Raw genomic sequence first — 26,614 nt, forward strand, 5'->3', positions numbered from 1 at the left:
TCCTTTGAAAATATTTTCATAATTTAATTGCAACCAACTTTTTCGTAATTGATTCTTAGTCACTGAGGTATTGTTGGTTCCTCTGATAACTGAAACTTTTTTCCTTGTTGTTTCCGTTCCAATTTTCAGCTAAATCACTTTTTTTTGTAGCAGCTTGATCAGAACAATATTTGGCGCCAAAACAAACGTTTCTGAAGTATCATTTTAGATATATATATTTTGCTTTCAAATGCGAATGTGTTAATATGCGAGCCTTCTTGTTTGTTTTCTTAATGTTCTTAACAAGGAGAGATACAATTAAGATACTTTTCTTCTTCTTGATGCCGATTTAGAACCCAATCGAGCTCTTTTTCGGCCGAGATCTTATTTACTTTATTCTCTGTTGCCAGCAGCATTCAACATATAGATCATTTCATTTATACTAAGGAAATAGTTCAGTTAGTTAGGTAGCTCTATTATAAGGCAGGAAAAGATTCAAGATTACTTAATTTGAAATTTGAAAAATTGTTTTCGTAATTCAGAGAGATCAATTAGTAAACAATTAACTAAATTAAATATTTGGAGATCCTCGGGGGTTCCACTCCTGAACATCGTTTCTAACTATATGAGCAACCGCGTAAAGCATATAGTAAAAACCAGATATCAAAGCTATCAAAGCTAAGAAGGACAAAAGTTAGGTATGATTTTTATGGGGTGCTTCCTTCAACCCCATGAATGTCGTTTCTAAAATGAACGGATACTGGTTCAAACTGTCTCGTGAATGCATTGATTATAATCAATGCACATAGTTCTGAAGAACTCTCGATAAAAAAAACCAGACTGGGACAAAATGTACTGACATTTTATCCGAAACAATGTTCGCCCAGTTTGAATTGTCGTCTTTGCAAAATTATAGTTATCATTTTTACAACAAGATTTATCGTGCTTGAAAAACTAGAATCCAGAAACTATGATATCTAATTTTTAAAAACGACGAAAATTTTTAATTTTGCTTTTCAAAGTTGTAATTTCTATTAAAAAATCAATTTAGGCGTCAAAATTTTGCACATGCATTATAACTATATCGACATTTTTTGTTAAACTTAATCCTGAATCGACCTGAGTTTGTTTTCCTCTGTGATTCCAACGCAACATGTGTTTTACGAAGGCACTTTTAAAGCATTATTCAAACACTATGACTCCTAAAATGAGTAAAACTATCCGCTTTATAGTTATATTGCATGTAATATACAAACTATGTCAAAATATAACATTACAGAATTTTTAAAAGTGAAAAACTGCATGAATTAATTCCATTATGGCTCGCATTAAAACAACTAAATACACTTTATATGTACAAAATTATGTTCGATGATATTTTCCTTGTATTAGTGTTATTTTATACTATTTAAGAGTGGTTATAACTCTATAGATATGACATTAAAATAGTGTTTAATATTTTCGCTTTACGGAACAGTTTGTGATCATTTGCTGTATTTCTTTATACCACACGTGAACTCTCTCCACAAACGCAAATTGGTGTCAATTTTTTGCTAAAAACGCTAACTGCTGTTTTTTAAAAAAGCAAACTACTGTGGTTACTTATCTTAGATTTAAACTAATAATTTACAAATTTTCTTGATTTCTGGTTATACAGGCGGTTTCAACAATTTTGGAGATTAATCCAAGTCGGTGAGTGATAATTTTTGATTTATTTGTTTTTTTTGGATGCTCAGTTTTGCATAGTTGGCCTCCCCAGTACATTCCAACAGATTATCCAGTAAGATCTTGCAAGACGGTTGCAAAATCCTAAAAGATCTTGCAAGGATATTAATCATATTGCAACATCTTGCAAGAAAAAACCTGAGTCTTCCAGAAATGCAGATAATCAGAACATGGCCGTGCAGTATCACTAAATGACAAAAACATTGTTTTCCATTGCTTTATATCATTATAGAAAAGACAAACAACCAGTAAAATTGGAATTTTTGCACAAGTAAAATCAGTAATTATTTAGAAAAACTTTCTACTCCAAAACGAATATTGAGAGAAAAATATGTGATATGACGTATATTAATTTTATACTAAAATGCAACTGGAATATATTATTGCGTAAGTCTCAAATTACAAAGAAACGCCAAAATAATGGACAGTTTTTCAACTTGTGTTTTGTTGTTTAAGGAAACAGCACTATTTTTATTTATCTGGTTGAACTCATTTTTGTACTGCAATTCTCATTTGAAAAAAAGTGACTACAAAAAAAACAGACTATAGTGAGATGTAAATTTTTGAGAGGCTCAGCTTTGCATTATTGCCAACTCCCAGTGCATTACAACAGATTTTCCAGCAAGATCCTGCAAGACGGTTGCAAAATCCAAAAAATTCTTACAAGATTATTATTCATATTGCCACATCTTGCAAGAAAAACCTGAATCTTGCAGATATACAGAGATAATCGTAACATGATCGAGCAAGATCAGCATATGAAGACGATGTTGTTTTCTATCACTTTTATCATTATGTCCTGGAGTAACAATGAGTACAGCTGGACTTTTGTATTTTTTGCACAAAATAAAATTTGACACCCTTTCAACAAACCTGTGGTCTTCTACACAAGTTAAAAAGATGCGAATGCAAAAACGTAGAAAAAATGACAAAAATTAACATCCCATGTCATCGATCATACAAATTTCTTTGATTTCATACCAGGTCGCATATTATTCTTTATAATCTTACTAGGTCATATGTCATTCATAGTAATGACACTAGGTCAAAAATGAATTGTTGATTTCTTATTATTCATAAAAAGATCATTTATGAGTATTTGGAAGGCCAAAAAAACTGTAAGATTCTCGGTTTTAGTAGAAATTGAAGACATTTCTTGATGTTCATATAAGGTCATTTATGGTACACGGAACAATAATTGTTGCCAAAATTTTCCGTTTAATGTATCTTAGACCAATTTAAAGTTAATTTAATGTAGGTGCATCCCACAATTAATTATTTGGGCGCCCTGAAACAATAACTTTGTATTCAATACGTATTTAATATTTGATTTAAATGATAGACGCAGAAAAATATTTTCTCTTTTTATATTTTAACATTTATAGATATACACCGGCTTCAAAGAATACAAAAATTTTAGTCATATAAATGGACTTTAGGGATTTAGCACGAATTATTTTGATTTAGCAGGGTCTTTTGGCGAATCAAAAAGTGATAACCGGGGAATCATATGAAAGATGCCTTATCGATAAAATTTAGAAAAATGAATTCAAGGGAAAGAAATGTATGATTGATTCTCGGTAATCATATTAGGATCATATATGATTTCTTGGCAATCATACCAGATGATAAATGATTGCTGTGGTTTAATACTGGGATCGTACTAAGAAATCAAGTATGGACAGTATGAAATCATGTGAACCTTGTGTGAAATTAAGGAAACTTCAACACGGGGTTATATTAGCTTTTGAAGCAAATTATAACAGAAACAAATGATTGTGTAATTCTCAAAGTTTATAGGTATATATCAAAGAAATGGAGACTCAGCATGTGTTCTTATTACTCTATTAAACGGCATCAACTGACCGAAATATTTTCTTGTGCTGAAAATTTGATTGTTTTTATAGCTTGTAAAATTTCTGAGGGGCTTCTGCTGATATACTTTGCCGCACACTCAGAAAGCTAAAAACATTTCTGAAGCATTTTTAGGTGTTACGGCAATAAGTTTGTTGGGAGAATGCCTGTTTTGGGTTGCAGACCCTATCTTGAGCCGCCCGACTCTTGAAAAGCGATAAAAAAATTTTATTCCTTACTGTGTTATATGTCAACATAAAATTGATTTCACAGTTTTAAGTTCTTAATGGGGCTGTCTTCATGTTCTTCATAACAGCGCAAAATAAGTATTTCATTTTTTGTCATATGATCATTTTTATAGAAAAACAGGAAAATTTTCAGAACTTTTCTGCAAGCCTGAAACAAAACACCAGTTAATTATTAAAGGGTAATGGGCTTTGACGAACAAAAAAGTGTGAACAGGAACTCCTAAGGGATACCGGAGATCAGAACAACTCAAAAAATTCTCCTTGAGCAATAAAAAGAACTCATATCCACTTCATCTCGAATTGATTTTCCAGATTATCAAAATGATTACAAAATTATGCACGATTGCTTCAATTAATGAACAACTGGATTAAAAAGGAAATTTATACAAACCTCAACATGCTTAAAAATTTTTCCCAATGATCCCTAATTTGATTTTTTTCAAAACATGCATATTTTGCTAGAAAAACCACGAAAAAATTTAAGTTTGAAAACAAGACAATTCTTTATATAATTTTTTTTTGCGTTTTTTACCGAAACCTTGAAATGAAAAAAAAACATTGAATGCTGTTTTGACGGAAATAGAAAATGCTAAAGCTTTACGGATTAAAAATTATGAAAAATTGAAGAAACACAACAAAAAACTTTTTGCAAGACATAAAAAATTTCGAATCTGGTGCTGATTATTTCTGTTTTTTTTTACAATATTTTAAATTAAAATTTTTCTTTCACTTTTTCTTCAATTTTCTGTAAATCTGTTAATTTAACATGAAGTTAGCGTAATTTGCAGCATGTTAATTGTTTGAGAGTTTCAGTGCTTAAGTTTTTTTGCATCAAGTGTTTTCGCAAATTTTTGTTTGCTTCTGTAAACCAAAATTTTTGTCTAGTTTCTTGTTTAGGCAGTCTTTGTTTCGGCAAAAATAACTGACAATATGTGTGCTTTACAACTGGTATAATTAAGTCAAAAAGTTTGTGTCGACTTCAACAGAGAAGAAAGTGCCTGAAATCGCTCCATAGATTTAAAGTACCTCAAATTGTTTTCGGTTGTTATAAACAAGTTTTGCTCTCAGAATAAAAAAGTTTTCAGTAAAATTGAGACGTTTGTTTGAACTTTCTGTGCAACGCACAGATTTGCTTGAGCCATTTTGTTTCTTTGGTAGAATTATTGTTTTAAAGCTGCTAAAACTTTGTTTATTAATGCAGCATAACTAATTCCTTCAGATCAAAGTTTTTGGCATTTTGTCACCTTAATCTGATATGATTGAAACGATGGACGTTTACCCAGGTTGAGGTGCCATCCGGAAGTGACCCCTGATCAGACCGTGCCAGACGAAAGTTACCTCTGATCAGACCCTCCCAGACCAAAGTATCCTCTGATCAGACAAAAGTGCACTCGAAACACCGTGTGCGCTCTAAGTGCGCTCAAAACTGTCTCTGATCAGACCTTCCCAGACGGAAAGGACATCTGATCAGACCATAATCAGACCATTGTCCAGACGATTGTGCGACCATGGCCCAGTTCAAACCCAGACCATTGTCCAGACGATTGTGCGCTCAAAATCACTTCTGATCAGACTATTGTGCGCTCAAAAGTTACTCCTGATCAGACTATCGTGCGCTCAAAATCACCTCACCGCACGAATTTTGTTATAATATATTCATTTCATACGAAATGATGTTTGCATTATTATATTCATCTAAAGAAAAGACTATTCTAAAAGTATTCTTGCTAAAGAAAAGATAACCCAACTGCTGAGTAAAAAATTACTTAGTATACATTAGTTCATATTTCCAACTCAATGAATAAATTTAGGTACAGCTTTCCATATAAAATATCGTATACTACAGTTAAACAAAATTTCCTTGTAAGGGGACTGACATGTTCAATCAGTTGGACCCCTTTGGTTCTGATCAAAGACATCAGACTCTAGATCTTTCTGAGATCAGAATGCTGCTTTTTGTTGCCTCTTGACAGAACCGACATCTCTCTGTAAACAAAAACAAAAAATCTGAAAAATCAAAAAAATTCCGCTCGAAATGGTCTCTGATCAGACTAATGTGCGCTTGAATCCACCTCTGATCAGACCATTCCCATCCTGAAGTGACTTCTCATCATACCATCCCCAGACCAAAGTGACCTCTGATCATACCATCCCCATACCGAAGTGACCTCTGATCATACCATCCCCAGACCGAAGTGACCTCTGATCATACCATCCCCAGACCGAAGTGACCTTTGATCCATGAGCGCCGAACCATTTTTTAGTATTGAAACATTTTGCTAGAGTAAATTTGGAGGAAGAGTTACTGCTTTCCAAGAAAAATGCAAGCAACGAGTGCATCAGATTGAGATTTTTAAAAAAGTCACTGAAGTCTTCATTGCTAATTGAGGGTTCAATACACTAATTGCAAAAAAAATTACTCTCACTATGGTTCGTATTGAAATATAAATTTTGAAATGAGTAGTGACTAATTAATGATTAAATACCTGATATCAAGATTTATGTCATTTTATTCAACTTGGAGAACAATGATAACTTCACTTCTACTGTTAACTAAAATATATACTATTTGCGGCCTAATGTAATGAAAATCATTCTGAAAACAATTCTGAAAGCTATACTGAAATCTATACAGGAAACTTCACAGTTGTAAAATATCCTCGATAATTTTTTTCTGATTGTGTGCAAAAAAGGCAGTGTTTATATTCTGTTAAGGCCCCGCTAGTAAACTATGTGTTGTTAATTTGTACGTTTTAATGTACAAAAAAAACAGTAAATGTGCATCCGGCAGTAAATGGCATAAAAGTTACATGCACACTAAGCGTGGGGCAGTGGAGCAGATCCGAATTCCATCTGTACTTATGCTCCCGGGGTTACGGAATATCTTACAATTTCCCAATAATCTGATCTAAAATCTCGCATTCAGAAATTGCCAAAAAGATCATGTTGTCATCAACAAATAAAAACTTGCCATAAATCAAACTTAATTTTCTTAAGCACTATTATCAGATTCACTTTGTTTTTTTGATCTGAACCAAAACTTAGCAACTGGAAAGAATGTCTAGCGGGAAAGATACAAACTCAAGGGTCTCAAAAATTTTGTGTTGAAGCACCCGGGAACTCACTTCCAATCACAGCTCTCACGCAGAGCTTATTAAGTGTCTAGATTCCCATATGTCTGCCATTTTCACTAGCGCCGAAACATTTATTAGTTTAACATTTTTTTGTAGATTAAAATTACTGGAAATGTCACTGTTTTGGAAGAAAACTGTTAGCAACGAGTACATCAAGTGGAGAAGCAACTCATTGAAGTACTTCTCATTGCTTATTGAGGCTTCAATACACTAATTGCAAAACATTGGTTTACTCTTACTATGGCTTGTAATGAAAAAAAGGTTTTTGAATTGATTTATTGGCTAATTAGTGATGAAATTCCTGAAATCAAGATTTATGTGATTTCAATCAATTTTGAGAGCAACAATAATTTGTATTATTAACCAAAATATATGCTATATACAGTAAACTGATCTAAAATAAGACCTTTTCAAATTGCCAAAAAAAGATTATGCTGTCATCAGCAAATAAAAAGGTGCCTTACATCAACCTTAATTTTTTCAAACCCTATCGTCAGATTCACTTGGTATTATTCAACTTTGAGATCTGAACCAAAACTTAGGACTCCGTAAGAATGTCTCATGGGAAAAGATGCAAACTCAACGATCTCAAAAATTTTGTGTTGAAGCACCCGGGAACCCACTTCTACTCGCAGCTCTTACACACAACTTTTTATATTGGGTGAAAACTTTTACATCTCTGGGTGAAATGTCAAAAAATCAAAAAAAAAATTCAGAATAAAATGACCTCTGGTCAGACTAATGTGCGCTTGAATCCGCCTCTGATCAGACCATTACCATCCTGAAGTGACCTCTTATCTTACCATCCCCTGACCGAAGTGACCTCTGATCATACCATCCCAGACTGAAGTGACCTCTGATCATACCATCCCCAGACCGAACTAACGTCTGATCATACCATCCCCAGACCGAAGTGACCTCTGATCATACTATTGTGAGCTCGAACCGAATCCCAGACCCTGTAATTTTGGTCTGGGAACACACCGTGTGCGTTGGACTTGGTCTGATCAGAGGTCACTTCCGGATGGCACCTCAACCTGGGTTATGTAAAACTTTGCGAACAATTTTACTCAAGTAGAAAGGTGTTCGTTCTCCAGCCTATCGAGTATTATAGTTTCAATGAATATTTTTTATTGCTTTTATTTTTTTTAGCCCCAGTTATATATTTTATGCATCACTTTAACCAGAGTTTTTCTAATTTTTGTTTCATTTGATTCAGGTTAAGTCTCTCTTCAAAAATAAAGTTAATTGACACGTGATACACTTGACAACCGGATTTGGCCCCCCCCCTCAAACTTGTGATAATTTAATATATATCCGGCTGAAATTTCGTGAGTGAGTGTAATGGGAAAGCCCGGATTTGCTGATCATTGGGGAAAAACTGTCGGCCGTATTCCTCATTTGTGCGTTTGCTGCGTTTTGAATGCTGCAATGCCTTCAGGACATTCTAATATCATTTACCGATTCTAGAACATGATAATATTACTTATGTCACTTGTTCTAGAATGTTCGCTGAGTTTCTGGAGCTGGAGGAGGACCGTCTGGGTCTGAGTCTGCAGCCTGGCTCTGTCTGTGTCCAGAAAGACAGCCAGAACCTCATTGGCATCAGCATAGGGGGAGGGGCTCCCCTCTGCCCATGTTTATACATTGTGCAGGTTGGATCACGTGAAAAGATGAAAAATTCAGTCAAAAAATTAGATTTCTCGAGCCTAGAAAATAAAAAAGAAACGAAATAAAAAGTTTTTTTTTCACCTCAAGTTGAGGTCACAAAGCAAAAACAGCACAAATTCTGTACAAAGAAAACCGAAACAGATTTATAAAATTCTTTTAGACACTGAAAAATTATACATTACCAATGATTTTTTGTACTTTCGTCGATTTACGCTCAATTTACACCCCCGGACTGAACTGCAAGTCAAGATCAGTACTGGGCACGTCAAATTGCAAGTCTACAAGCATAAATCAGTACTGTGCACGTCTAAAAACAAGTCTGCAAGTCTGAAAAGTCTTTACCAAGACTTAGATTACACTTTCAAGTTGATTCCCAAGTCAAAACCAACTTTTCAAAAAATTTCGAGTGAAAATTTCGAATTCAAAAAATTTTCGCAACGTGCCACGATTTTGGCATTTCTTTTTGGGCACTTTCCCGGGGTGCTATAATATGATGCCGGGGCATACCAAATTGTATATTAGCACCCCGGTGGGGTCTATTGAGGGTATTTCAGCACTAATTGTGGGTTTTTCAGGTGTTCTGGGCCGTTTTCAGCCATTTTCAGCCATTTTCAGCGCCTAAAATAGCCGAAATCACCAAATTTATGTACTTTTCAGATAAGCCAAATGTCGAACTTTTCGAACCGAGGCAAAATTGTCAAAACGGGTGCTACTGTGGGGGTCCCCATGATAGCCCGAGGTCCCGTTATTCGACCAATCGTTGATGCACTGCACTATCCAAATGTGAGAGACCCAGAGGAAGACCAGCGTTCAAGCCAGCGTTCCAGCCATAACTGCCAAAGTACTGGCCAAAAGAACTTTTTAGCGCCTCAGTATCAGCTCGTTCAGGAGCCAATGCTGCCCTCTTTTAGTTATAGTGTGCTTTTTTAATGGGTTATGTTGATATATCGAGTTATTATAAAACGAGCATTAGCTAACTCGGATCGACTGGGGTCAACTTGCCCCCTGCTCATAGGTCGGTCTTTTGCGAACCACTGATCAAAATAAAGAGTCATATTGGGTCAACTGGGGTCAAAAGCGAAAAAAAATCAACTCTGATGCCTTTATATCTCAAATGCGATGCCTCTATTTTCCTTTTCTTGTTCTTCTTTAGTTTTTTCCGTTTTGACCCAAAAACTGACGATTAATGCTTTACTTGCCTTACAAAAATCAATGTGTCTTGCTCTGGGTCAAAAACGAAAAAAAATCAACTCTCATGTCATTATTTTCAAATACGATGCTCATATGTTTCTTTGATTTTGTCGGTGTTTTTGTATTTTTTTGGTTGCTTGCGGCCAATTGAGTGTTGACCGACCCTGATTTCTCTGAGCTTTTAGACTAAATTGAGGTTGTTTTTGGCGTTTCCCCGGCTATTTTAAGCGTTTTCGGGACCTTTTCGGGACCTTTTTCTCTCAAGTTGAGACATAAATCTTTTTATTTTTCTCTTAAAATAAAAACTTGAACATAAATCTATAATTATTTGTTACAGTTGGCCACGCGTGCTTCTAAGCAGAATTTTTATTTGACCGTTTTGGGGTGTTTTTGTTCAGATTTTTTTTCAGAGATTAGAGTGTATTGAATTTCTGTGAAGAGATAATGAAGGGAACGATAAAAAACAAAACCCGGCTGGTTAATTTAGTAGTTCTTTCAAAGCGTTGTTAGTCACTAAGTGTGCAGAGCATTGCAACTGCTGTGGAGTTTAAGTGTCCTTGTCTTTCCTACCTTTTCCCTCAATTTCTACATTATCTTTTTTTCCCAACTCTTTTTTCGTCCACAAACTTTTTTGACCTCTTCCCATAAACAAATGTAGCTGGTAACCTTGAGCCTAAGTCCGTTGTAACCAAAGCCAACCGTTCGTCGGTCATTTGAGAGGAATTCTTCCAACAGTTGTCAGTTATGTTCTAAATAGTAAATCATACCACATTCATTACTGGTTGTATGAGGTACCATTTTTGCCAACAAATTATGCAGATTTTGTGAATTCTGAATAGTCGGAGATTGGATGTGAATACATATGACTGTTCGGAAGTAACCAAAGCTTTTTAGACTTTGACAGACAGTTTTCTGAAGGTTCTTCGCCGTTGCCATACTTCTTTTGACGGTTCTTTTAAGAGATGACCGTCTGCAAATTGTTTTCTTTCAATTCAAAAACGTTCAAGTAAGAATTTTGATGGATATCTTGTACAATGCAGTACAATCGAGCTCAATTTTTTTTCTAAAACTGTGATATGATGAAAGGCATTGCTTGTTAATGTACTTAAATGAGATTTAACAAACGTGAAATTTATTTATCCAAATAAAATTCAGACGTCATAAGAGCGAAAGCATTTTGTTGTTCTTTTTTGTAAGATTAGCAAACTACCAGCAAGCTCAATGTCACTTATCGTCCACGTTACGCAAAATGACTATCAGCAGACAATATCAGTCAACGTGTTTGTCTAAGCTGTTTGTTGGAAATTTCTGGTCAATTTCAAAAAATAGCGGTTGTTTTTTAAGTCCAAAATATGGCCAAAAATAATAACGAACGTTTAAAAACCCTAAATGGTTTGACCCTTTTTCTTGACGATTCTGTTCATTTGATGTGTTTTTCGGATAGCTTTTTTCAGGTAGGGATCGATAAAGCGTTTCCATTTTCAGAAGGATCAACTGCAGTTATTTAAAATCAGCCATTGAATTTCGGTATCTTTTTTCAATGAACCATCGCTTGATAATTCCAGGTCTTTGATAATACCCCAGCTGCTCACAGTGGAGTGTTAGAGGCAGGGGATGAGTTGGTGTCTGTGAATGCAACCCCAGTCAAGGGCAAGACCAAGGTGGAGGTTGCCAGACTCATCCAGAATGTCAGAAATGAAGTCAGTTTTCCAAAAAAAAAAATTAAACTTATTAATATTTAATAATATAAAGGTTACTAATAGATTATTATTATCAATTAAAAATCTTCAATTTCTGTTGGAAAAATCCGACAATCTATGATTATTGAACTTTTACTGCCGATAGCAATGGTATATTATAAATGTAAAGGTTAATGCCAGGATAAAAACGGTGATTTGCTGTTTTTGGGAAATTATCAATGCAAAAACACACCTAACATTTTTCTCTCAAGCTTGGGAAAATGAAATTGTTGTTCACGAGTTAAAATGTAATTGATACAAGGAGGTTCGGAAACGTGAGTTTGCACCTTTGATGTTCCCACCCGATAAACATTTCTGACTTAATTCTAAACCAAATGATGAGATGTTCAAAAACCGGGTTGAAGTTTCTTCGATTTCATACAAGGAATCATATATGATTTCATGCTGTCCATAGTCGATTTCTTAGTAGGATCCTTCTATCATACGAAAGATATCATATATGATCCCTGAATAAAATCCAAGTTTTCATAGATGACCCCTGCACGAAGTCAGAGAATTCATACATGATCCTTTCATGAAACATAAGAAAAATGTATGATCCTTCTACGAAATCAAAGAAATCATATATGATCAGGGTGGAAAATTGATGAAAAAATATATGATCTGCATACGAAACCTCAATAAAGCCCTAGTAGATTCCCTTTATGAGTACTAAGAAATCATACCAATCAAATTACCTAATATGATTACAAAGAAAAAAAACTCAAGACATTCTGCATCATTGATTGTTTTTTTTTCAGTATCGGTAAGTTAGAACACAACGAGTGGAGCCTTTCGAGAGTAGGTTTTAAGTTTTGTATCATCCTTGTATGACTACCAGGAAGCCTTAAAAATCAGATCTGGCCTAGTGCGAAAACAAAGAAAAATTGTATGATGGGTGACCAAGGAATAGATGTTTGAATTTAAAAAAATCGTTACACAAACCAACTACTAAATTGACAACTTGATACTATGGCATATTAAAGCGCTCGCAAGATCTGCCATTATTATGACTACAAGAAAAGGAACAAAAAGTAAAACAAGCAAACGCAAAAATACTTTTAACGGTAAAATCAATTGCTGAAATTGAAACCACCTAGTATTAACATCAAAAAACAATCAGATAAAACCTTAACAACACAAATTTACCTTTTCTATCTACATAAAGCAGATGTAACTTGTGTTTGGCTAGACTAGTTAACAAGTCGACAAAAGAAGAGATAATAAGGCGAATTTCACAATATCATCAATTTGTTTTAAACCGAACAATTTCAGAAGTCTTAAAAACCATTAGCATTCAAATGAAAAATTCCTAATATATTTGCTAAAAAGTACTCATGAAACTGATAGGGCATCTTTCAGCACAATTTTTTTCGATAGCTTTTTTAACGTATATGAGATTCTTATGACTGTATCGGCACAACATCTCAAATAATAAATATATTAGAACCACCAAAACTCGTAGTATCCAAGGTATTAACTTCAATAGTTTTCATATGAAGTCAATAAATATACTAACTTACGACATCTGATCAACTGAAAGTCTTCTTATTGCCACTGAGAACTGAAAAAGAAAGGTGATGTGATAAGTTTCCAAATGGAACCAAAATTATATTGAAAAAATCCAAAAAAAATTTAAAAAAATTATGAGATCTCGTGACATCCAAGTCACAAAACTAGTAGTTAGAAGATAAAAAAACTGAAGGTCAGATTTTATTGGTTTTGATAGAAACGATAAGATTGCTGTCATTAGAGGGACTGACCTACTGGTTCACAGAATTTTCAGAAAGTTTCAGATCGATTGAAATTCAAAAACTTTATTTTGAAAATTTAGTTCAAAAATCTTAGCAGCCTTTATCTATCCACTCGAAGCACCAAATATGTTCATTTAATGCTCCTTGAGAACCAACTGCACTCTTAGTCAACGAGTCGAGGCCATAGAACTACACAAAAAGTTAATCTCTGAAAGAAAATCAAAATTTCTTTAAAAATTACGAAAATCAGGATGGAAGCCATAAAATTATGAGGGATTCCTTGAAAACGAATTATTTCCTCATTGGTCCTCATTTAAAAGTAAATAAAATTTGTCAATAACGCAAAATTTGTATGAAAAGTGACTTGTCCCTAATTTACCTCGAAAAAAATATGAAAAGATATTTAATAAATAGTTATCCAATAGAATTTGAATTTTTGTTCACAAACTTTCCTATCAATCCAAAACTAACATTTTTGCATTTAGTCTGTTAGAAAGAAAGATCAATTCCGTTTGTTTCATTTAAATTTCGGTTTTTAATGGAAAAAATCTTGGTTTAAACAAATCTTGTTGAACATTTTGATTTGAATTACAAAAGTGAACAAAATCATGTCAAATAAGACGTCTTCACACAAAATTTTTAGCCTCGATGACTCCTCGGAAAAATCGAAATTCAAAAAAATTTGTTCAAATTCTAGGCTGGACAAGTTTTTTAATGTTACCGCTCACATTTCTCTACGATTATTATATCTCGATCTGCCAAAGTTGACTGAACAAAAAAACCTATTTTGGTATATAGTTCCTCTCCCAAGAGTGGGGTTCGAACAAAAAAGATTTTCTGAAAGTATATGCTGGTTGTTTCAAATAATCTAAGTTCCTATTACTCATAGAACGTTCTAAGTTGATTTTTGAGAAACATGGCTGGATAATTGTTTTGTTTTTGTGAGCATTTTTAAGGCCATAGTGTTGAGCTTGTAAATTTGTTATCAAACCATCCAATTAACTTATTATAGTTTCGTTAAGTGGTCTAATGATCTTAAGAATCCCAAAAATTAGTAAGAAATAACATATCTTAACGATTGTATCTATTTGCATTATTGGCCGTTACATTATTGAGTAAAGCTTTATTGATATCTTAACTTTTAACCAGGTATATTGGTTCTTAATGTGCTAAGGCATGAACCATTGACGATGATACTTTATTGAGTAGCATTAACTCAGATACCTTGACGGTAGCTACACCGGACCGAACTCCAAGTCAATATCAGTGCTAGACAAGTCAAAATACAGGTTTCTTTTTGCTTCTTGAACTGAGACTTGTAATAAGACTTGCCCAGTACTGAAATTGACGTGTTACGAAGTTTGAAATTAAACATATGGAAGAACAGTATGCATACTCTAGGGTCGAGGTTTTTAGGGTGAACTTTTGCAAAAAATGCAGTAAATGCGGTAATTTTTGATCACAAATTTTCCTATCGATCCAAAACTAGCATTTTTGCCTTTAGTCTATTAGAAAGAAAGATCAATTCCGTTTGTTTCATTTAAATTTCGGTTTTTGATGGAAAAAATCTTGGTTTAAACAAATCTTGTTGAACATTTTGGTTTGAATTACAAAAGTGAACAAAATGATTTCAAATAAGACGTGTTCACACAAAAATTGTAGCCTCGAGGGCTCCTCGGAAAAAAGGAAATTCAAAAAAATAGTTTCAAATTCTAAGCTGGACGAGTTTTTTTTAATGTTATCACAAATTTTTCTCTACGATTAATATATCTCGATCTGCCAATATTGATTCAACAAAAAAACCTATTTTAGTATATAGTTCCTCTCCCAAGGGTGGGGTTCGAACAAAAAAGACTTTCTGAAAGCATTTATTGGTTGTTTCAAATAATCTAAGTTTCTATTACTCATAGAATGTTCTAAGTTGATTTTTGAGAAATATGGTTGGATATTTTATTTGTTTTTGTGAGTTTTTTTAAGGCCATAGTGTTGAGCTTCTAAATTTTTTATCAAACCATCCAATCAACTTATAACAGTTTCGTTAAGTGATCTAATGATCTTAAGAATCCCAAAAATCAGTAAGAAATAACATATCTGAAAGATTGTATCTATTTGCATTATTGGCCGGTACATTATTGAGTAAAGTTTTATTGATATCTGAACTTTTACCCAGGTATCTTTGTTCTTAATGTGCTAAGGCATGAACCATTGACGATGATACTTTATTGAGTAGCATTAATTCAGATACCTTGACGGTATCTACCCCAGACCGAACTCCAAGTCAATGTCAGTACTAGGCAAGTCAATATACAAGTCTCTTTTCGCTTCTTGAACTGAGACTTTTAATTAGACTTGCCCAGTACTGAAATTGACGTGGCCTTAGGTCCGGGATGACAACCAGTGTTACGAAGTATGAAATAAAACATACTGATGAAGAGTATGTATACTCCAGGGTCGAGGTTTTTAGGGCGAAGTTTTGCAAAAAATGCAGTAAATGCGATAATTTTAGTAGGAATTGCGGTGATTGCCGCGAATGTGGTGAAAAAAAAATGATTCGCTCCATTTCACGGCAATTTTTTTTACAAAAATTCAAAGCTTTTGTTTTTCACAACGTTTATTGAATCTGATTTAAGTTCACAAGAAATATCTTAGAATTAAGTGACAGATGCCGCAGTGGAATCAGTAATTGTAGACTTGCAGGCGGTGAGAGGTTTGAACTCGTGTACGGAAGTTTTCTTTTTGTAAGAATGCGGTGATAACGCGGTGAAAAAAATAATTCTATAGATTGAAAGTTCTATATATTGATAGACTCCAATGATACTGATTTTGTTCATTTTAGCCAAGAATGGGAACCTCAAACCATATGCTAAAACTTTCTTAAAAAATTGTTTCAAAGAAATTTTTATGGGAGATGGGGGATTGATTCGGGGGTAATTTTAGCGGGGTTGTTTTTAATTGCTATTGAACGCAGATCATCGCATTTATTGAAAACGTGAGTGTATTTTTTTATGCACATTTTTTGCTTGACAATATTGCGCTTTTCTTCTAAAACATTCTTTGACTTCTCAAGTGACCTTTTCACGCTTTCGTTCAACATTTTTGAGTGATCTCTAGTGCTCCGAAGTAAAGCTTGTTGCTAATATAAAATCGGTTGCAGCGTAGGAAAATTAAGTGACTCAGTTAAGCGCAGTGGTTAGTTTGGGTGGCCATGAATTAGGAGGTCAGTGGTTCGAATCCCGGTGGTGTCGAGGTTTTTTGCACCCTTAAAGAAAAATTGATCTATACTAAAGACCATGAATTAAATTGCCTCGCCTGTCGTTCAAGAGCAATTCTTCATACATTTGTCGGTTTATGTTCTATGTTTGTTCAGGTGACAATAGGGTACAACAAATTGGGTGGGTGCGAAGCCAAAGAACAGGGGAGGAGTTTCGACATGCTAGTAAAGAAAATGAAACACAAGATGGTTGAAAACATGAGTTCATCAACTGCAGACGCACTTGGACTGTCCAGGGCCATTCTGTGCAATGATGGACTCATTAAGAAGATGCAGGAAATGGAGAAGATTGCAGGAATGTACAGAGGTAAGTCATGGAAATTGCAGACTAAAAACTATGCCTCTCATTCTGAATCAGTACTGAACTTGAATGTTGAAGTAAAGTCACAGACTGAAAACTTACTATCCCCGCATTGACAAGATTGGGCGAAAACTGTCCAAAAATTTTGATGGAAAAGATAGTTTCTGACCGCTTTAGATCGTTATTGCAGGTTATTTTTACGACATGACCACACTTGGCCGTTTTTAAGGAAATGATTGTTTGTGACCACTTATCAGACCTAAGAAATGGCCATTTTTGACCTTGACATTTTGGTGACCATTTTGATCAGTATTATTTGGAAAAGGCATGTTATGATCGTTGTTCTTGGGGAATGCCAACTATGGTCTTAAATTAATGTAACTTTGTTGAAGCGTGAGGAAATACATCCGACCAAATTTGTGATAAATAAGTGGAAGGAAATGGTCTGAAATTGCAGGAGTTTTGAGTGTTTAACTACCCATAACAAAAAGAATGGCATAAAACTTCACCCCCCCCCCCCCCCCACCCCCTCCCCTCACACCACCACCGCCAAAAAAAACAATTATTTCCTATGTTTAAAACGGACCTGAAATTTTGTCGAAAAACAAATTAAGAAAGATCTTTTTTGGCCGGTATTTTTTTGCAAGAACAATCAGAGAACTCATGTTTGTTAGAACAGTATTCTAATATAAGTTCTCTGATTGTTTTGGCCAAAAAAATACCGGCCAAAAAAGATCTTTCTTAATTTATTTTTCGACAAAATTTCAGGTCGGCTTATAGTGATTCGGGAGCTAAGCCGTAATAAAACTACATTTTGACGATAGAGGTATATAGTTCGAGAAACCTGAGGTCATGTTGGTCAGTAGTAAAGTCTGAAGTTCGTAACTGAATATCACGGGATTCATAACCTCAAGATGTTCAGCAGTGGATGCCAAGAGAATCAGATTGAATCACAAGATATTCACACTGATTCCCACTAATGCCGCAATTCAGATTAATCCACAATCATTACGTTTTTCGCATTACTGCAGTCAATGTTGAAGTGCAACGGCATAAAATTACGTGATCTATATATGGAGCTTTGAAATGGTTGGAAAAGAATTAAAAATTATTTCATTATTTTCAATTTTGCGTGCCAGAACTTGTTTTGTTCAGGAATAAAAATTTTCAGTTTAATTGGTATTATAAACGAAAGAAAACGCCAGCTTTTAATAATTCAAAATAAAGTATATATCGTTCAATTTTCGCAATTTAGCAAAATTTGCCGAGATCAGCGACAATGAGAATATCACGGATTTTTACAATTGTTTTGCATTCATAACGCGCGCAGGATCAAACATATCCGAAAACAAAAAAATTGGCATGTGTAAAAATCCCTCATTAACTATTAAATTCTTCAATCTGCGGAAAAGTGCGAAAGTTAGTGACCTCGAAGCTGCAATAAAAAATGGAAGCGCCGACATCAAGCGTGCAGAAGTGACGACGAGATTAAAGGATTAGTAGAGTCGATTACACTTGTCATTAGTTTGCGCACACTTTAAAATGCGAAAACAACCAATCTTTATACCCAAAATTTGAGCGTGTCGTACTTCTTGACACTCGCTTACTTTCCTTTTCCTAATCCATGTGTGCGGAAATAAGCACTATTTCTCAGAATATATATAAATATATGTATATATATATATATATATATATATATATATATATATATATATATATACATATATATATATATACATATACATATATATACATATATATATATATATATATATATATATATATATATATATATTAAATATATATAATATATATATATATATATATATATATATATATTTATATACTCAGGCAAATATGCTTGATAGTCTGGAGATCGTTTTCAAGGTTCAAAATAGCATAAATAAATGTTCATCAATTATAAAAAAAAAGTTTCATGAAAATCTCCGAAAAATATCACAATTTCATTGTTTCCAATTATTGATATAGACTTCATTAAAACTAGAGATATGCAACACCTTATCGTTTTCCAATGAAAAGAATAAGTTTGTCAAATTCAAAAGCGATGATTTCATACAGTTAGAGTTGAGTTTAAAACTAAATTAAACAACACTACCAAAGCAAAAAAAACTTGCCGTCTTTCATAGTTTTTGTCTAAGTACCACAGACAATACCGACAATTCTCCTGTGTTCAAAACTGACGTTTTTCGAATAGGGCTCTATAAGAAACCAAGAGAATAATTTCGTCCAGAAACGACCGGCGGTTCTATCAAAGTGAAACTTCATGCTTGCAGGTTTGATGAACAACACAAAAGGTCTTCTCCGTGGATATCTGCAACTGGCCCATTCCCACAGAATGCTGGGAGATGTCTTTTCGGAGATAGGTGCCAAAGAGCCCCAGTCTGTTGCCAGCGAGGCTTTCAGAAAATATGGTGATGCACACAGGTATAATATCCGGAATCAAAAATTCCATATTTTTTGTCAAAAAATAGGTGTTTGATCAAATTTCAGGTATATTTCCCAGATTTTTCGATAAGGAAAACGAGGTTTATAACAAATCATATAAACCTGCCACGTTGCTTGCAATTATTATAATTATTGTACCACACTTGAAGAGACTGGTAAAAACGATGAGAGTATCATAAAAACTTCTAATTTTTAACGATTTTTACAAGAGAATGACACATTTGACCATTTTTCATTTTAAAGCGACCGTTTTAGACCCCTAATCGCCGTTTTTGATGATCTTTAGTCGATGTACAAATTGTTCGATTTATTATTCTAAAAATAGAGCAAACGTCACTCAATTTTTTATTTTTTAGATGTTTCGAATTGTCCAAAAGTTTACTTTTTTTTTCAAGGAACATGGAGAAATTGGGAGTGAAGTTATTGAGGACTTTGAAGCCGATGGTGAGTGACCTTGACACTTATCTGAACAAGGCGATCCCAGACACCAAATTTACAATCAAGAAGTACGCGGATGTCAAGTTCGAATACCTCTCTTTCTGCCTCAAGGTAAAATATTCCACGAACTTCAAAATTGATCGATTTATTTTTATTTATTATTAATAGCCGCCTCAGCTTCTCAGCCGGCTATTATAGCGCTCCTAAGTTTTTTTAGAATTCAAACAATTTGAATTGTATTGGGGCGCTATCTTTTTTTACTACTCGAAGAGGAGTATTGGAGAAGTCCTTTTTTAAATCAATTTTATTGAAGTGAATTTTGAAGCAGGAAATGAAACACGTGAAAAAATTGGGAGTGATTTTGTTGCTGAACAAAATGAAGAGTGGAGCGAAAAAAGAGCGATTGTTTGATCACATCGTTGTTTTCTAGAGAGTGAGAAATTGAGGTGCGATAAAAAAAATTCTGTAAGCGAGCGAAATTTTTTGTTCACGTGTGGAATTTTCAAGCAGTTTTATTTTCTCATTTTTTAATAGCCGCATCCGCAATTCCAGACGGCTATTATTAAACTCTTATTATTAGCTATTATTAAGCGGCAATTAATATTAGGCTATTATTAAGCTACTTTTTGTACTTCGTCTAACAGATTTTTGTTTTGTGTTACCCTGACTTTTTCAATGAATTCACTGACTTCTACTGCCTTGCAGTTAAAATTTGTCTGAGTGACGTTATTTCTGTTTTAAGGTCGAATGCGTGACTTACCCCACTCAAACAAAATGACTTCTGAACTTACTCATGGAATTTTATTTTATGAACATTTACTAGTTAAAGATCAATAGTGTGAATCTAAGTAGTGCCAAACTTATATGCCCTTACTCTTGAGTTTTAGTCTTGAGTTTTTGATTTTGCAAATCAATTTTGAAAAAGCTCTTTCAGGGCTTTTTCTTTATAGACCGTACGTGTATCATAAAAATGACAGTAAGAACCCAACCCAAAAAAATCTAGTGGTCTACTAAAGGACTTTTGGTCAATCTGCCTATCTTTTTTCTGTAGTTATTTCAATTCATGGAAGGCCACAAGCGTCTATCGCGGCTGTTTTCCGGCAATCTGCCGGTTATGTTTTTTAGTTAAGAGGTTTGTTATAATTTTGCTTTAATTTCAGGGCTAATTTTTGCAATTTCTTGACGATTGTTCTGTTTTACTGGCTCAAATTTTAGATAACAATCGGTTACATTTTTGTGTATATGAATCATGGCGAAAATTGGAACTATTTTTATAAGTTTTTTGCCGGTTTTTGTTATTTTTGGTTCTTTAGAGAAGTTACTTAGCCTACTATGACTTGCCTATTGTTTTGCTGGCATCTGGATACCCTTTTGGCTGATAAGAATTTTTGATTGGATTTATATGCTTTTATAATATTAAAAAATTTATTAATTTTTTCCAGTTTTTTAGTGCATGTTGTTTTAAAGAGCTCTTTTGGCCTCAAGTTTTTTTTTACAAAAATTCACATAAGTAGTTTTAGTAAGTACTAGTTGATTTGATGAAGTAATTTTGGCAGAGATAGTTATTTCGGAATCTGAATTTCTGACAAAATTTGTTCAGATTTTTTTATCAAGTTTTAACAGATTTCACTTTTTGTTTTTACTTTTTTTTTTGTTTTATGGCTTTCTTTCAGATAATCATGCAGTAGTAGAGGCAAGTTTGTCTGATAGGTTGTTGGAAGTCGTTTGAAAGGATTTCCACTTCGAGTCGTTTCTGGAATTCTGTCGGCTATGTTTTTTTAAAGTCTGTACACATTGTCATGATATTTGAAGTCAAATTGGAGTAGTGATTTTGGTCACGCCGAAAGAGGAATTGTAGTGAAAAAGCGTGTTGTTTGTCGGCGGGAATTTTTTCACTCTCATTTTAAAGTAGAGTGAGAAAACGGTGTTTGAACAAAAGTTCGCTTTCTCCCTAGCGATTTTATTGTTCACATGTGGCAATTTCACTTTATTACTGTTTTTTGCGATTTTTTGTGTCAGTTTTTTTTTCTAAATGGTTTTTCCAACCCATTCATAGTTCCTTCTAAGCATATTTTTTGTTTGAGTTTCTTTCTCGATCGTGGTTTTTTGTTCACATGAGAAATTTTAACATTGATCTTCTATTTTTTATCTAAATTTTTGGAAACGGATTTCCCAATTCACTCAGTCAGTTCTATGCCTAGTTTTTTTCTTTAGTCAGTAAAAAAATCTGAAATGTACGTCAGGAATTTTCTTGCTATGTTTTTTTTACCTCGTGGAATAAAAAATTTTCGCTTTACACCATTTTGCCGCCGCCTTTTCGACATTTTGTTTGAAACCTTTTTGACTCTAGGCTAGTTTCACTCTTCTCTTATTCTGTTAAAAGTTTTTTAGGCAGCAGTTGCTCAGCAAAGCGATTCAAAATAAACAGAGTCAGTATAAAAAAACCGGAATCCGAAATCTGAAATAGAAGCGGGATAAACCCATAAAGCCCGATTTTATATGCCCGATACTTGAACTTTGTTCTTTAGTACCATCTCTAATGCTTATTGGTATTGATACTAGCCCCTATGTGGTCTCAGTAGGAAACAAGAGCATGTTCAGCTCCAAAAGAAAAACAAAATTTGGCACTTAGAAATTTTTTTTGTTCACTAGTTTTTTTCTCTGCTTTCAATCCCAATCTTGGTTATGTAAATCAACTAGGTATCCTTAGGTCGTACACTAATTAATTACAAGACATTCTCTTTCATACTATATGCGAACATGAGCTGACTGAAGTTTTCAAGAATTTTTCAAACATTGATGCTCAAAACTTTAGCTACAGTAGATAGTTCCGCAAAGTTTAACAATTAAAAAATTGAACAAACCAGATAGAGTTTCAGTGGCCTATTTCCACCACCAATTTCAAAAACTACGAGTCAAAATTCTTCCAAGTTTTAGATATCATCAAGTGAAAGTTTTTTAATCAAAAAGAAGTGAACGTTACATTAAAGATACCAAGGATGTTTTTTCCTGTTTTATTTACTATTTTTTTATAATGAGCTTCAGCAAGATGACATCAAAATGTTTTTGGGTTTCTTACCAGTATGTGGGCATAGATTTGAAGGGCAATTGTATTCAAGGTGTGTCCTAGTTGGATTGCTTGGATATGATTGTCTGAAAGGTTGTCCAATACTACCCAATTTATTTAATTATTCTGTTCTGTATAATTGGATAGCAGAGTTATCAACTCTTATCAGGTAACGGTTAATATTTAACAATTATTTTCGAAGCTCCTTTAAGAAATTATAAAACGCGTTACTTTCTAAATAGTTTTTTAAAAATTTCGAACGATTCACGAAAAACAGTGCTTGTTGAGAAGGATACATTAAAGTTGGAAACTAGATTTTAGTTGCAAAAATTAAATAATTATGTCGGCCGTTCTCGCGAGCAGAGTCACTAATGTGGTCAATTAATAATTCGGAAAAACCGAAGTGGCTGCAAAATCCCTCTTGTTATTAATTACGAAAGTCCCTCTTTTTATTAAGTAGTTTACATCTGATTGAGAAGAGCAGTTATTTTTTAGCTCTTACAGATGGCTCAGTTCTAGACAAAAGACAAAATTTGGCACAACAAATGATTCAAAACTCGCAATAACAAGACGTTAGAAGGCTGAGAGATAATAGCCTAATCTATTGTGCATAAGATAAGCTTGTCAAGAACCTCTACTTAATCGACGTACAATTGGTTAGCGAAAAAAAACAGCTTAAGAAAATCCTTGAGGAGCAAAAAGAGTATGAGAATGGTGGTCAAGTTCGAGAGCCTAAGACCAGATGGTGTAATGGTTAGCACACAAGGCTTGCTTGCTAGTAAGAAATGCTGGTTTGAATCCAATACAGGTCCATTTCCACAGTTGTTGCCCCCAACACAAGATAAATTCGCAAAATTAGGATTCGGTTTAGGGTTCATAGAAGCATTTAGTGAATGCTAGTGATAATTTTTTTGGATTTAAGCTACATCCAAGGAAATTATGAAAAATGCTTTCAATAGGCTTGCATCATAGTGACAAAATCTTGTCACCGATTTAATGCAATAACAAATTTTGCAATAGCGGATAGTAGTTATTGATATTTCCAATTTTAAAACAATTCGAACTTAATTTCTTTTCGTTTGCTATATTACCTTATCATTTACTTGGTGCTATCCTGATCCACGTATAACTTGAAAACAGTGCCAAATGCAAGTCTAAATATCTCAGAAAAAAATTTTTAACAATGGCAAAATCAGTGCATTGAAAAAATAATATTTTAACATCTTTCAAAGTGTTCCCAGATATATTTACACAAAAATAACATTGAATACTGTGACGTAGCCATGTGAGCAATCATTTTACTGTTTCCACAAAACCCAATACCCTGGAAATTGACCTTGATTAGGGGGAATTTTATATTTATTACATATTGTCGAAATCTATGTACCCCCCCCTTCGAAAACTGCTTTCCTTACTTCAATGGATATTTTCACTTTTTCTCTATCAGATTCAGGTAACATTTGACATTTTTTTCAGGTCAAATTCCGGTAATTTTTTTTAAAATTTACCAATGGCAATCACCCCGGTCGAATTCCAAAAATTATACTTTCTGGCTATTTTTTGACCGGTCGGAGTTATTTTGTTGGTCGGAGTTATCTCAACTCGTGCAAAAAGATCTGCCCAGAATTTGCTCATAACTGATGGCGACTTTTTTTCTATTTTAGGTGAAAGAGTTGGATGATGAGGAATACAGTTATGCGAGTATAGGGGAGCCACTGTACAGGGTAGACACTGGCAACTACGAGTACAGACTGGTACTCAGATGCAGACAGGAGGCCAGAACTAGGTAACGCAAAGGGCAAAAGACGAAGGGGGGGGTGGTTGTTAAGTTGCGAAGTGTTTAACGGTTTAAAAGGGTGTACTAAAGTTTGGTAAAAGATTTTTTGGGTCTTTCTCATTATAACCGCCCTTCCCCCTATTATTGTATGTTTACCATGATTGGGGGTGAGGGCTATATGTCATCTGACGTGCACTAAATTTTAATTAAACAAAAAAGTCCTTAAAAATTTACATATTTTAGATTAAATTTTGCCAGCTGTATATTTTATCAGATTTGCCCGGCAGAGGGCAGATGTTCTTGAGAAGATAGAGTTACTAGACAACAAACACGTGCAGGATATTGTTTACCAACTGCAGAGATTTGTGGCTGCAATGTCGAGATACAACAACGACTGTAAACAACAAATCACAAACAACTCCGTATTCCCTATTGAGGTAAATAAGGTAGATTTAGGCCAAATATGATCCGGATTTTATCGCAAACGATCTTCTCAATTAACTTTCTGAACTTGAATCTTCAATATTCTTCAGATGTAGTATAAAAATTTATAATTTTTTTGGATCTATAAATTATTTTTTAGAAAGGGAGTGTGAACAAACTAAATTGAGTGATTTTGCACTGATAGTGGTTTGTATTGCCTTAAAACGGATTAGAAATTACGGTTTGCACATTTTTATTATTAATAGCCGCCCTCATCTTCTCAGCCGGCTATTATTGCGCTCGTATTTTTTTTTTACAATTCAAAGAATTTGAATTGTATTGGGGCGCTGTCTTTTTATTACGACTCGAAGAGGAGTATTGGAGAAGTCCTTTTTTTTAATCAATTTTATTGGAGTGATTTTTGAAGCGGGAAATGAAACGCGTGAAAAAAATTGGAGTGATTTTGGCGCTGAACAAAAGTGAAGAGCGGAGCGAAAAGAGAGTGGTTTTTGTTCATACCGCTGTTTTTGAGAAAGCGAGAAATTGATGTGTGAAAAAATTTTCTCTAAGCGAGCGAAATTTTTTTGTTCACGTGCGGCATTTTAAAGCAGTTTTTTTCATTTATTTTGGTTCAGAGGTTTGATTATGATTTTGTTTTAATTTTAGACTGGTTTCGGTAGTGGTTTGAAGGTTTCTGGAAATTCGTATGAATTTTATTATAATTCGGAGGTTTTTAATGTATTTTGCTGATTTTCGGGCTAATTTTTGCGTTTTCTTGACGATTATTTTGTTTTACTGGTTCAAATGGGTATTGAAGGAACCCCTTCTACTTGAGCAATTTTATGATAACAATTGGTTACAGTTTTGTGGGTGAGAATCATTTTTTTGTTGAGAAATATGACAAAAAATGGCGAAATTTGGAACTATTTTTCTTAATTTTTTTTGCAGTTTTTCGTTTTTTTTCTGTTTTTTGCTAAGTTTCTTTGCCTATTATGTTTTGCCTATTGTTTTGCGAGCATCTAGATACCCTTTTGGCTGAAGGGAATTTTTCTTTGGATTTATATGTTTTTGAAATATTAAAAAATTTAGTAATTTTTTCCAGTTTTTCAGTGAAAGTTGATTTTAAGAGCTATTTTTTTTCATAATTTTAGCCTAAGTATTTTTCTCAATATTCACATAAGTGGTTTTTGTAAGTACTAGTTGTTCTGATGAACCTATCTTGGCAGAGATAGTTTTTTCGGGATTCGGGATCTCAATTTATAACAAAAATTGATCAGATTTTTTATCATATTTTAACAGATTTGATTTTATTGTTTTTACTTTTTTGTTTCATGTCTTTGTTTCAAGATAATCATAAATTAGTGAAGGCACGTTTTGTTTGATGAGTAGTGGGATGGCGTTTAAATGGATTTTCACTTCGAGTCGTTTCCGGAATTCTTCCGGCTATGTTTTTTTTTAAGATCTGTTCACACATTTTCATGATTTTTGAAGTCGAATTGGAGTAGTGATTTTGGTCACGCCGAAACAGGAAGTGGAGCGAAAAAGCAAGTGGTTTTGTGGTGTGAAATTTTTTCGC

The 26,614-nt window shown here is 33.9% G+C and overlaps 1 protein-coding gene across 2 annotated transcripts in view; it reads left to right on the forward strand.

Moving 5' to 3' along the window:
- The first annotated feature begins 1,377 nt into the window (after window positions 1–1,377).
- The window catches only part of LOC142351990 (PRKCA-binding protein-like), a 34,999-nt gene continuing 9,762 nt past the window's right edge, over window positions 1,378–26,614 (forward strand). Inside the window, exons 1-8 of one of the 2 annotated variants that reach the window (XM_075404286.1) lie at window positions 1,378–1,671; window positions 8,445–8,595; window positions 11,368–11,502; window positions 16,663–16,873; window positions 19,162–19,312; window positions 19,729–19,882; window positions 24,503–24,624; window positions 24,890–25,052. In XM_075404286.1, coding sequence (XP_075260401.1) covers window positions 8,446–8,595; window positions 11,368–11,502; window positions 16,663–16,873; window positions 19,162–19,312; window positions 19,729–19,882; window positions 24,503–24,624; window positions 24,890–25,052 — 1,086 coding nt within the window. In that variant the 5' untranslated portion in view covers window positions 1,378–1,671; window position 8,445. The remainder of the gene's footprint in view (window positions 1,672–8,444; window positions 8,596–11,367; window positions 11,503–16,662; window positions 16,874–19,161; window positions 19,313–19,728; window positions 19,883–24,502; window positions 24,625–24,889; window positions 25,053–26,614) is intronic. The other variant, XM_075404287.1, reaches the window with a different exon arrangement.

This window comes from Convolutriloba macropyga, chromosome 13 (genome assembly GCF_964194025.1).
Source record: "Convolutriloba macropyga chromosome 13, txConMacr16.3, whole genome shotgun sequence".
NCBI classification, from domain to species: Eukaryota; Metazoa; Xenacoelomorpha; order Acoela; family Convolutidae; genus Convolutriloba; species Convolutriloba macropyga.